This window comes from Mesoplodon densirostris, chromosome 5, assembly GCF_025265405.1.
Source record: "Mesoplodon densirostris isolate mMesDen1 chromosome 5, mMesDen1 primary haplotype, whole genome shotgun sequence".
Classification (NCBI taxonomy): Eukaryota; Metazoa; Chordata; class Mammalia; order Artiodactyla; family Ziphiidae; genus Mesoplodon; species Mesoplodon densirostris.
In genome coordinates this window covers 43,180,124-43,193,458 of record NC_082665.1, presented here as the reverse complement: position 1 = coordinate 43,193,458, position 13,335 = coordinate 43,180,124, and the positions used below count along the sequence as shown (strand labels likewise).

At 38.9% G+C, this 13,335-nt stretch overlaps 1 protein-coding gene across 2 annotated transcripts in view; it reads right to left on the bottom strand.

The window, feature by feature from the left end:
- ARL13B (ADP ribosylation factor like GTPase 13B) overlaps positions 1-6,881 on the bottom strand; it is a 75,341-nt gene extending 68,460 nt beyond the window's left edge. For both annotated transcript variants that reach the window (XM_060098634.1, XM_060098635.1), the window contains exon 1: positions 6,515-6,881. In XM_060098634.1, the coding sequence (XP_059954617.1) occupies positions 6,515-6,573 (59 nt within the window). In that variant the 5' untranslated portion in view covers positions 6,574-6,881. The remainder of the gene's footprint in view (positions 1-6,514) is intronic.
- Positions 6,882-13,335: the final 6,454 nt, after the last annotated feature.

The following is a 13,335-nucleotide window of genomic DNA, read 5'->3' as shown; positions in this document are numbered from 1 at the left end:
GATCTAGAATTCCATTTCCAAAGACATTTATATAAGGATGCTCACCAAGGCATTGTTGATAACAGTAAAAAAAAAAAAAATTTAAACATTCTAAATATTTAATAACGGGGATAATTAAAAACACTTTGGTGAATCTATTCAACACGTTACTCTGCTGCTATTAAAAAGATGTTGAACGAAAATATGTAATGATGTAAAATGATGTTAATTATACATTAAGGCAAAATAAATAAAAAGCTATGAAATAGCACTTTATTTTCTCATTATTGTTTAAAAAAATTTACACATACGTAAGAGATTCTACACCAAAATACAAAAAAATGGTAATCTCTGGTGGGTGAGATTGTGAGTTAACTTAAATTTGCCCCTTTCTGCTTAACTGTGCTTTCAATGTTCTACAATAAACATGCATCACCTTTAAATAACAATAAATATACATTATTTTTAAATGTTTTTATTTTTTTTTGAATTTTGTTTATTTTTTTTATACAGCATGCTCTTATTAGTTATCTATTTTATTAAACGTTTTTAAATAACAGCAGCTTCTGTCCACAAGACATCCTGTATGACTAGGCAAACTGAATAAACATTACAATACATGGTAAGTAGAGACCAATACAAGGGGCTAATAAGCAAACACAATGCAAGGTAAAGAATCTAGCTGGAATTCGAAGTTTCCTGAAGGAGAGAATCTCCCAAGTGAGATTTAAGTATGATTAGGAACAGTCAAAAGAGAGAAGGGCATTCAGGGAGGAATGGAGGGACCAGAGAACTTAAATACCCCAAATCTGGAATGACAGGAAGAAAAAGAATGGCTTATGATGAGTCCATATAGCCAGGCTCAGGTCAAATTGCAAGTATTCTGTAAGTAATAAGTTTGGATGTTATCCTGAAGGCAATTAGGAAAGACTTAAGGTTTAAAATCAGCTGCATACTGAAAAGATCATTGACAGTATGGAGCATTAATCAGAGGGGAACAGTGTAAAGTCTGTCAAAGAGATCTGGGAGAGAAATAATGGAAACCTTATCTAAAACGGAGCAGTGGGTATGAAAAGGCTGAAAGAGTGCAAGACACACAAATTGTATTAAGTAGGTATAAACCAAAGGATTTGATGATTTGAGATAACAGCACAAAGAGGTGTGCAGGATTACTCTTGGCTTCTGATGTGGGTAAAAGGAAGGCAGAAGCAATTAGGCATGAGAGAAGATGTAAGTTCAGTTTTGGATGTGTTCGGATTGGAGATTCTGTGGTAACTGGATATGTAAGTCTTAAGTGGTGGATGAGTCTTTGTGTTGGAAATATGGACTTGAGTGTCAATGTTGAGGTGGTAGCTGAAGTCTCTCTATGTGGTGCGACTGACCATAAAGGGAGAATATGTAGAAGAAGAAAAGAGAGCTGAAGACAGAACCTGTAGCAAACTTGGGAGTCGGATGAAGAAAGGCTAACTGGCAAAAAGAGACAGAAAAGGAAATAAGCGGAAAGATGAAAAAATTTAAATTCAGGAAAAAGAAATAAGAGAATTCCAAGAAGAGAGTGTTCTTAAGTGTCAACTGATGCCAAAAGATTGAAAAGCATCCATTGGATTTAATAACCAGGCAGCATCTGGTGTAGCAAGAAAAACTGAAGGGTCTGGGTGAAAGCCTTCTACTGCAGGAAGTTAAGGAATGCTTGAGAAGGGAGGAAGCTGAGAAGGTACCACTCATACATTGCCAATTGTTAAGTGTGGAGTAAAGGGAAGGAGGAAGGGTAGTGGCTGCAGGGACAGGGTTGTTTAGGATGGTAGACACAGAATAACAACCTCCCAAAGATGTCCACATCCTAATTCCCAAAACCTGTGACTATGTTTTCTTACATGGCAAAAGGAACTTTGTAGATGTGATTAAGCTAAAGGATCTTGGATGGGGAGCTTATCTTGGAATATCCAGGTAGGCCCGATGTAATTACAAGAGTCCTTCCTTATAAAGAGGAAGCAGGGGCTTCCCTGGTGGCGCAGTGGTTGAGAGTCCGCCTGCCGATGCAGGGGACACGGGTTCGTGCCCCGGTCCGGGAAGATCCTACATGCCGCGGAGCGGCTGGGCCCGTGAGCCATGGCCGCTGAGCCTGCGCGTCCGGAGCCTGTGCTCCACAACGGGAGAGGCCACAACAGTGAGAGGCCCGTGTACAGCAAAAAAAAAAAGGAAGCAGGAGAGCTCAGAAGAGAGAAGACGTTATGATAAGACGTTATGATGTTGGCTTTGAAGATGGAGGAAGGGGGTCACAAGCGAAGAATGCAGGCAGCCTCTTTCTTTGCTGGAAGAGGCAAAGAAAAACAGATTCTCCCCTAGACCCTCCAGAAAGTATGCAAGCAATCCTGCTGACCCATTTTAGACTTCTGATCTCAGAACTATAGGATAATAAACTTGTTTAAGTCACTAAGTTGATAGCAATTTGTTACAGCAGCATTAAGAAACATTTAATTTGGTTTATTTTTTAGGTAAGAGAGGCTTGAACATGTTTACGTACTAAAGGAAGAACTGAAGTGAAGCTCTGAAGACAGAAGAGAAAGAGATTTTGTATTTTTGATAAAATTGGACAGTAAATTTTTGGATAAAAGTGTAGGTTTATTCTTGTATCCCAGAAGTTCTTTCTGTGATCTCTGACTGAATGTTGAACCCCGAAAGTTCCCAGGAAATGGGAAGAAATGGAATTAAGCACACAGGTGTAAGAATTAGGCTTGGAAAGAAAAAGGAACCCTTCTTCCACTAACAGAAAGAGAGGAAAGGAAGGTTATCTATACTGATAAGTATAAAATGAATTGAAGAAGGTAACCTACTAATCAGCACTTATCTCCTAAGATCAGAGGTATTATTTACTGAGTAATTACTATGTGCAAAGCATCAAGTACTTGCATACATTTTCTTTCTCAAAATGTTGTAAAACAAAAATTATCCACAATTGACTGGGGGGAAAGTGCCAAAACTCCTAAGATTCAGATGCAAATCTGTTTGACTCAAAACACTATATTGAGAAATCTGGCAGACACCACAATAACCAAGTGACCAAGGTTAACAGCAGCAGTAGTAAGACATATCAAAATCATGTACCCCTTGATATTATGTACTGAAAAGGACATTTCACCTCCATGGTATTTCCTTTACCCATTTATGCAGCAACATCTTTGTAAGGGGTATTCAACAAAACAATTGACAGGTACTCTTCAAAGTCTCAAGGTTATGAAAGACAAGGAAAAACTGCAGAACCATTATAGATTGAGAGAGAACAGAGACACAACAAAACAATGTGGAATCCTTGATTAGATCCTGGACAGGGAAAAAAAAGCATTAGATGTTAAAACAAGTGAACTCAGAATAAAATCTATAATTCAGTTAATAGTACAGTACCAAAGTTAATCCCTTAGCTTTGATCACTGTATTATGATCTCAAAATAAAAAGTTAAAAAAAACCCACTATAGTGCACTGCTTCTACAGGAGCAAGCCACTTACTTATCTGTGTGTATAGCTTTTAGTCTATTCAAGGTTAATTTTACATAGCTGCAGAGCCTACGTTAGGTTCTGTCTGGTGGTTAACAATAGCAGATACAGGGTTCCTGAATTCCCTAGCATCCTGGTCTGACTCCTGACCTAGACTGGTACTTTTAACTCTTGACCTCTGACTCCTGCCTTGTCCCTATCACACGTTCTGAATATGCCATCTAATCCCTGATCCCAGTCTCTAGAATAATATGCTCGTTGGGAGAGAATCTAAATGAAAACAGGTGGGTAAATCCAAAGGGTGCAGTATACAGTGGTTAAGTCAGCAAAGTAATCTCAGAACATAGTGTATTAATAATGATCATCTTCTCTCTTACACACACTCACCTCTCACACTTACAAACATATCTTCATAAAATATAAATGTGGGGGACTTCCCTGGTGGTGCAGTGGTTAAGAATACACCTGCTAATGCAGGGGACATGGGTTCAATCCCTGGTCAGGGAAGATCCCACATGTCAAGGAGCAACTAAGCCCATTCACCACAACTACTGAGCCTGTGCTCTAGAGCCCGTGAGTCACAACTAATGAAGACCACGCACCCTAGGGCCCGCGTGCTGCAACTACTGGGCCCGCGTGCTGCAACTACCGGGCCCACGTGCTGCAACTACCGCAGCCCACGTGCCTAGAGCATGTGCTCCGCAACAAGAGAAGCCACAGCAATGAGAAGCCCATGCACTGCAACGAAGAGTAGCACCTGCTCGCAACTAGAGAAAGCCCGCGCGCAACAAAAACCCAATACAGCCAAAAAATATATACACATATATATGTATAAAAACATGAAGAGGAATCTCAATAAGGAACAGCACAGCCTAAAACTTAAAAAATACAGAACAAATACCTAAGCGCACAAAATTTGATATATTTTTAAAATCAGCTTGCTCACCTCTCATTTATTCCAGTAAATGGACTACTTCCTTAATATTTACTTAAGGATTTGCTAAGGAGTAATCAAACTATATAAAATACTATGCAAATATTATTCAGCCACTATTATGAACCAGGCATTGAACAAAGGTACTTAAAAGATAGGTGTAACCCAATTTGTTTTTAAGTCCTTTGACAGTTAGCTCTATCCAACATTGAGAGATTTTACCCATGTCCTTCATATTATGCCATGATCTAGATCAGTTAGGTCCAATAAAAATACACTGCAAGCCACACATATAAGTTTAAATTTTCCAGTTTAAATTTTCTAGTAACTGCCTTTTAAAACATGAAAATAAAAGGTGAAAATAAAGTACATATTATATTTTATTTAATCCAGTATATGTAAAAGTTATCATCTCAACATGTAATCAAACTGAAAAAAAGACTGATAATTTATCTTTTTCCCTTCTGCATATTAAATCTTCAAAATCCACTTTGTATTATACACTTACAGCATCTCAGTTCTGACTAGCCACATTTCAAATGCTCAACAGCCACATGCAACTAGTCACTACCCTATTGGACAGCTCAGATCTTGATGCTACTACTTACTAAAGAAGAAAATAAACTGAGTTATAGGGTTAAATTTCAATTCTGCTTTATTAATCAAATCCAATTATCTGTTTTACTTGGCAATCAATATATCCTCTGTTCTCTGAACTCTGTATTTTCTTTAATCATCCCAGAGACTATTATACTATAGCTACTGGGAGAAGCAAACACAAAGAATGATAAATTAAATTGAAAATCCCTTTGGAGTGCAAAGTTTTTGAGTGTTTTTAGTTAAAAGGACACATGCTACTACTGGGCTCTCTTACAAAAATAAAATATATTTTTTAAAAACCAGACATAGAGAAAAACATAAAGGGCCACCTATCATGAATAACCCTCCCATCTTAGTAGACACTGGGCAATCAGACCAGAACATGATTAAAACAAATTAAATCAGAGTCTACACACCCAAACACATCTTTGACTCTTAAAAGTTGATCACATCACTTATATCTAAAAGATTCACATCCATTTAAGAGTTAATAATGGGAGAAGAATTCAAAAGTTTCATTTAAAGCAAATTTCCAAATATAGGCATATAGTTTTCCTTATAAGTGTAGCTTTTCAGAGCCATTCTTTAAAGGATAGTTCATCCTTATGGCAAATACTTATTTGAAATGTTAATGATTGAAAACCCCAAAACTTTTGCTATAATTTACCCTTGGCCTAATTCTAAAGTAGAATTATAAAAAATCAACATTATTTATAAAGACCAACGAACTTAAGGTTTCTTTATTGGTTGAGCAGCTCAATTTTAAAAGCATCATTTTCACTGACTTCTAGCATAGTGCCTGGCACATGGTATTTTCTCAGCAAATGAATGAATACCAAGTAGCAGGCTCTAAATATTAATACATCTAGCATTCAAAATGAAACATCAAGAAGTGGACTCTTTCAACTAAAGGGTTTAATCTCATATAAAAATTGAAGCTACACTACAGTTAAGAACACTTTCCATCAGTTATTCTCATTTAATACAAAACTCCTAAAGCATAAATACTATCATTCTCATTCAATATGAGGAGGATGGGGCCAAAAGTGGTTAAGTCATATAATTATTAAGTAGTGGAGCCAGATTTCAAGCCCAAGTTCTTAAACAAAATGTGTGTGTTGGGAAGGGGTTTGTAGATGTCATAAAAATTATATTCCATTCTTCCCCATTAAAAAAAATTCCCATTACAAAAGTTTCAGAGGAAAAATACACAATTACACACACACACACACACACACACAATCCACAACTTTTTAAGAAATTAGGATCCATTTATAAATTATAACAATAATAAGCATTACGGATGAGAACTTAACTGCAACTAAACATTAAGTCTACGTTCTCCTATCGCTCCCTGAGGGGATATATCAAACTGGGAGGGAAAGCATCCCCTGCGGCCTGGGAGACTCGTCCAGGCGCAGAGAGGACAGGCGACGCCCCGTCCGACCCTTGGGGCGCAGCTGTCCCCCTCCCCCAGGAAGACACCCGGCCAACCGGCTCCAGCCTACCTGACGGGCTCCCGCCACCGCTTGAACCAGCTGCAGCAGTTGGCCATCAGACTGAACATTCCAAGCCGCTCCTCCCGCCACCTCCCATCCGAGCCCGGAGCGGAGATGGGCCGCTAGTTGTACTGGGCCGAGTCTTGGGGGCCGCCGCCGCTGCGAGGCGCCCCTGACGAGGATGGGCCCGGAGGAGAGGCCGGGAGGGAGGTGAGGGCGGTCAGTCCGAGAACCAAGGCCAATAACCGCGCCGACCAGCGAGCGGAGGACTGCGCTCCTCGCCCATGGACAGCGAGGCCAAAGGCGCAGTTTCACAGACTGGGGAACGGTTTGCGGGGCCGACGAGAGAAAACCCCCGCGTCAACGCGCTGACGTTCCTCCCAGGCGCGGAAAGCCCTCCCCACGCACCGCCCATATACTTCTCCAATCATCGTTCGACGACCCACCGCAGAGGGCTCTGAGTGGCTAAAGCGGCCCGGCTCCCCGCCCCCGCCGGAGAGGTGGGAGGGAGAAGGGGGAGTGGTCTTGAAGAGGGAGGGGGGAGCTGAAGGTGGTTCTCGTAACTAGGCAACGGAAGCGTCTAGAAATGAGTTGAGGGATTTCCGACAGATCTTAGGCTAAGACCGATCTGCATACCCATCCAAACTGTGTGAGGGTGCTGTCCTCGTCTGTCTCCAACCCCAACTGAGATCCAGAGATCTCAGGTCTTGTCCATGTTTTGTTTTGTTTTGTTTCATGAAGCAAGGATGAGGATCCTGTGGAATTCCAGCCAACTCTGGCTGCACAACTACAGAAACAATACTCTGGGGCAATTAAGTTAAGAACGAGGGGAAAACTCATTTGCTAACTATCCAATAGTTCAGATGAGAGTGAAGTTTTAATCTGTATAACGTTTATTGCTGTTTGTTACATAAAATGTGAAATGGAAATTTATGATATTTGTTGTGTGTGGGGTTATGTTTACAAAAGAAATAATATGCTCATTGTAGAAAGTGTGAAAAAGACTGAAAAAGGAACAAGATGAAGAAAATAAGATCTCACACTCACCACCCAAAGATAACCAGTGTTAATATTTTGATGTATATTCTTTCCAGGATTTTTGGATACATAGATTGCTAGCTATTTGGTTTCTGCAAGATGGAGAGCATGATCTACTGGCTGTTTTGTAACATGCTTTATTTTATTTAAAGAGATATGTAATATGTGCTTTTCCTTTATATTCTTTGGAAATAAGTAAAGGACAAATACATTCCTATAGGGAAAAAATGAATGCATTATATGTAGGGACCCGTGTGTCCATTTAGTCTCCACTTAAATATATATTTTCAAATCCTGGTAAAAGGAGAGAGGGCCCTGGGAAGCCCAGTGTATCCAAGAGAAAATAATGGTTTGGGATTAAGGTAGATCTAGTTTTAAAATTATTTTCTGTCTTTTACTAATTCGTGTAACCCTAATTCAAACACATATACATCTCTTACAGCTTACTGGGTCTGAACTTAAGTACCCTATCTGTAAAATGACAATGAAAACACCTACTTTGCAGGGTTGCTAAGGTGATGAAATGAGAGAAATAAAGCTCAGGTGCAATTTCTAACAAATAATAGATAGCAGATTTTTGAAGTTGGTGTCACCTGTCCCATAAATATTTATGGTATATATCCCCCTACCTCTGTCTCCAAACTGCTAGGAATCTTGTTCACTATTCTCATTGTCCTGCCTTGATAACTTCAATTTTCTTTCCAGTTGCTCAAGGCTGTATGACCTCATCTGGTTTTCCTAACTAACCGGCCCTTCCTCATCAGTGCTAGACTGTCTCTGCCCAGACTGTCCTGTCCAGACACTATAATACCTCTGTAACTACATTTAATATAGTTAACTCTTCTAAAATTCTTTCCTCCCTTGGCTTTTCACAATTATGTGCTCTTATGGTTATCTTCTGATCTCACTGGTTATTCCTCTTTCATCTTCCTATATGTATTCTCTAAGATCTGACCTTATCCCTCTGCTTTCCCTTTTAAAAAACATGTTCTCTTGGAGAGTCTAATAACTATTTCTGTGCCCGAAGAGCCCTACTACACTTACTATCCTTGAGCATTTCTGGAACTATACTCAACCCCTGCTCTATTTCATGTCTTCCTTAATTCTGTTAGTGATACATTACCAAACATTTCTGGTACCAACATACAGTTGGTAATAGTCAGTTAGTTAACTAGCTGACTATTCGTTTTTCAATATATTAAGTGGTTTGGTAGACATGTGTGCTGCTCACTATTTCCAGTTCTCTTTTTCTTTTACAAGCACATGTGATAGTTATTCCCACCTTCTTGAAGTCATGGGACCTGCTTTGTTCAGTGAAATGTGAATGTAGTGGTTATATCACTTCTTGGTGAAAGCATTTAAGAGCTGGTCCACAATTCTCCATGTTCTATCATCCCTTGCAATGGTAACTGTGGAAGCCTACTTTAACTCTGAAGTACTACAATATAAAAACAGCGTGGAATGCTGAGCCAACACATGGAAGACAGCTGCCTAGAAAGTCCTGTAGTAGACTTCCTATGAACAAGAAATAAACACTTATTTTAAGCTACTATAATTTTGTGGCTGTTTGACTACAGTGCAACCTAGTTTGTTCTGAATGAAAAAAACAATCTTGCTGTCATCATCCTAATTAAGACTCTTGTTTCATCTCCCAGAGATTGTTGAATTTGCATCCTAAGTGTCACGCGGTTACTTTTTTTCTCCAGTTTTATTGAGGTAAAATTGACAAATAATATTGTAATATATTTGAAGTGTACAATCTTATGCTTTGATATATGTGAAAATGTATGTATACATATATATGTATATGTATACATTGTGAAATGATTTCCACAATCAAATTAATTAACACATCCACCACCTCACATAGTTACCTTTCCTTCTTTCTCCTTTTATTTTTGTGAGAATTTGCTACTCTCTTAGCAAATTATACTGTATACAATACAGTATAATGAACTATAGTCACCATGCTATAGGTTAGATCCTCAAAACTTATTCATCTTATAACTGAAAGTCTGTACCCTTTTATCAGCCTCTCCCCATTTCCCCACCCCTCAGCCCCTGAAACCCCTGAAACCCATGAAATCTCCGTTTCTATGAATTTGACTTTTTAAAAACTCTACATGTAAGTGATTACATGCAGAATTTGTCTTTCTCTGTCTGGTTTATTTCACTTAGCATAATGCCCTACTGCCACACATAAATGTGCAACATAGATAGATAGATTTCACATGTTCCTTATCCATTCACCTGTTTTTTGTTTTTTTTTTTTTTAGAATCATCATTTCACTTCTTCAGGCAAAGCAGTTCAATTCTGTCTCACTCACTGCAGACACCTAGCAAAGAAAACAAACCTATGTGAAAGTCTCCCTGCCACTTAGCACAACTCAAAGGCCAGGACAGGGGAAGCAGAAAGAACACTCCACCCAAGCCTGCTCCAAAGATCTTCTCTATTACACACACGAGAGAAATTCCGCCTCGGGTCCAGGGCAGCTGAAACGGCACTGCTGCTAGTTAGTGTCTTGTCCTGGAGCATCCTTTTCGGCCTCAAACTGAGGCTGAGACTGTACCATTTATAGAAATTTCATCATGAAGATCCTTACACTCAGTATCTTTGGATGATGGTTTTCATGTGACTTTTTTCCAAGTCCACAGCCAACATCTTTAATCTGCATCCATGCGACTCATTTCAGGGTTCCATTCACTAGTTTTAAGCTTCAACGTGCACGTCGGCTTCTCACTGTCTCTGCAGATGCCGAACAAAGGCCGCCGCCAAATGTCCGAGGTTGCCGGCATAGCTCGGACGAGCCTGAGGCCGCCATGACTTTCTGCCACGAGACCGATCCCCCCATTCACCTGTTGATGGACACTTCGGTTGTTTTTTTCATTGTTGGCTCTTGTAAATAATGCTGTAATAAATTTGGGAGTACAGATGTCTCTTCAAGAGAGTGATTTCATTTCCTTTGGATATATAACCAGAAGTGAAATCGTCAAATCTGCTGACTGGGAAATAACCTCACAACATAACAGCTGTGAGTTGAGTTTTATTCAAGACTTACTGAGGACTGTAGCCCAGGAGACAGCCTCTCAGATAGCTCTGAGGAACTGCTCTGAAGAGGTTCATATATATATGAATTTTTTGGCTGGAAAATACATGTAGTCAAGCATACATCTTGGTAAAAGATTACTGCTAATCACATAAACATATATCTCCAGTTAAGGATTTTAGTGCTTGTCTATGTATAGGAAGATGCAAGAATCTGGGGTCATTGAAATTCTTCCTTAGATACACTTCTTAACTATCTAGGGGCCCATAGATCCAAAACACAGAACACTTTATCCTGAATTCCTTTCAGCATGTATTTGTAAGTCAGTGAGTGTAGTGGCTAATGACTTGATCCTTGTAGAACTGGAATCGTGGGCAACACTCTATGTTTACAGATCATATGGTAGTTCTATTTTTAATTTCTTGAGAAACTTCTGTACTGTTTTCTATAATGGTTGTACTGATGTGTACATTCCCACGAACAGTGAACAAGGGTTCCCTTTTCTCCACATCCTCACCACACTTGTTATCTCTTGTATAAATGTTACTTGGTTTCTAATCTGATCCATTTTGTAAGCATTTAACAAATAACATTCTTAAAGTACAACCATAAAAATCACTCTATCTAAAACAAACAAACAAATAAAACAAGACAGGTCCTCAATGCCTGTGGTTTAACTACTGTAGTATTTGTTTGTTTTTACAAAGCAAATATTAAAAGGTTATTGTAGAAAAGTAAAATACATAAATCAGCAAAAAGAAAATGATCTATAACCCCACCACTGAAAATGATCACTGTTGATATTTGGGCATAAATATTCATATATATATATATATATATATATATATATATATATATATGTATATATTTTGGCTGTGTTGGGTCTTGGTTGCTGCACGTGGGCTTTCTCTAGTTGCAGCCAGCGCGGGTACTCTTAGCTGCGGTGCACGGGCTTCTCATCGCGGTGGCTTCTTTTGTTGCGGAGCACGGGCTCTAAGCACACGGGCTTCAGTAGTTGTAGCACATGTGCTCAGTAGTTGCGGCTCACGGGCTCTAGAGCGCAGGCTCAGTAGTTGTGGTGCACGGGCTTAGTTGCTCCGCGGCATGTGGGATCTTCCTGGACCAGGGCTCGAAGCAGTGTCCCCTGCATTGGCAGGCAGTTTCTTAACCACTGTGCCACCAGGGAAATCCCCTCCCAGACTTATATTGTTAAACTGAATTTTGTTGAATGTTTATGTACCAGTCACTGTTCTAGGCACCAGGAATATAGCTGTGAACAAACATTAAAAAATTCCTGCCCTCATGGATTCTAGTGGTTGTTGACTGAAAAAAAAATGCACAACGTGAGAGTTGCAAGTTAGGTTTTATTGGGAGCAAAATGAGTACTATAGCCTGGGAAAGAGCATCTGAGATAACTCTGAGGCACTGCTCTAAAGAGGCAGGGGGAAAGTCAGTATTATATATGACTTTAGTGAAGCCCCGGGGGTACATGCAGTCAAGCACACATTTTGGCAGAGGCTTGCTGCTAGTGACGAGGAGCAGATGTCACTGTTAATGATTTTACTTCTTTTCTAGATATGAGAAGATGAAAGAATTTGGGCTCATAAAATCTTCTGAAATTATCTAACTATCTGAAGGCCTGTTCTGTCAGTTTTTCCCAGAGCACAGAGTGCCTAATTCCTGATTACCCGGAACTCCTTTCAGGGTGTGTTGAAGATCAGCGGCTGCAGTGGCTAGTGACTTAATCTTTGTAGAGGCAGATGGCAAGTGCCAATTTTTAGCTGGCATGGTGGAGAGAGATGAGGATGCAGGTAATAGACATAATTAATAAGTAAATGGGACAATATACCAGTAGAAGATTATATGGAGAAATGTAAAACTGGGTGAGGGAATGGTATTAGAATTAGGACTAGGAAAAGGGATTAGATTAGCCGTTATATTTTGAATAAGATTTAATTGCATATTTAGAAGTATACTGAAAACAAATTTTGGCCAAGTGAAATTGACCAAATGTTAAACAATATTGAGCTAAAGGCAAAATCATCTTCACAGAGTGAACTTATGCAATAAATTAAAAACTTGAAAATTTTATCCAAAGATGTATTATTAAATTTTATTTTAAACATTTCAGGGTATTATTTTTCAAAGTTCAACATTACAGTGTAGGTAGGACACATTGACAACTATTGTTAGCACTGTGATGTAACTTTGTGGTCTTAAAATGACTTAAAACTTCACATTCAGTTGGAGTCTTTGAAAGATCAAGATTTTTCCTTTAGGTACCTTGCATTTCTCCAACATTTCTTTCTTCATACTCTTTATATGTTTTAATGTCTGTATGGGAGATGATTTGTTATGAACGCTGTTGATTCATGATTTTGGAAGTTTTCCCTCGTGAAATTTTGAGAACTCAAAATTGATATTCTACTTCTAATTCTTCCTAACAAATGAGGAAAGACTCATGGCCTAAATGCATTTAAATATTCAACAATTAAATATAGTATTTAAAGGTCATTTTGTTTTATGTTCTGATTGCTAGTCCACCAAACAATTCTACCGAGATTAGAATTATATTTATAATTAAGTCACTTGGGGTGGGAATAAAGTGGTGAATAGATTGACATGTAGATTCAGACACAGCAAGAAGGAAGAGAATTTAAAAGAGGGAAGAACAAGGATATATTCAACAATTCCTTTGGAAATTTTCTTAGAAAAAGTGACTCTAATATCAACTTTCATCCACCT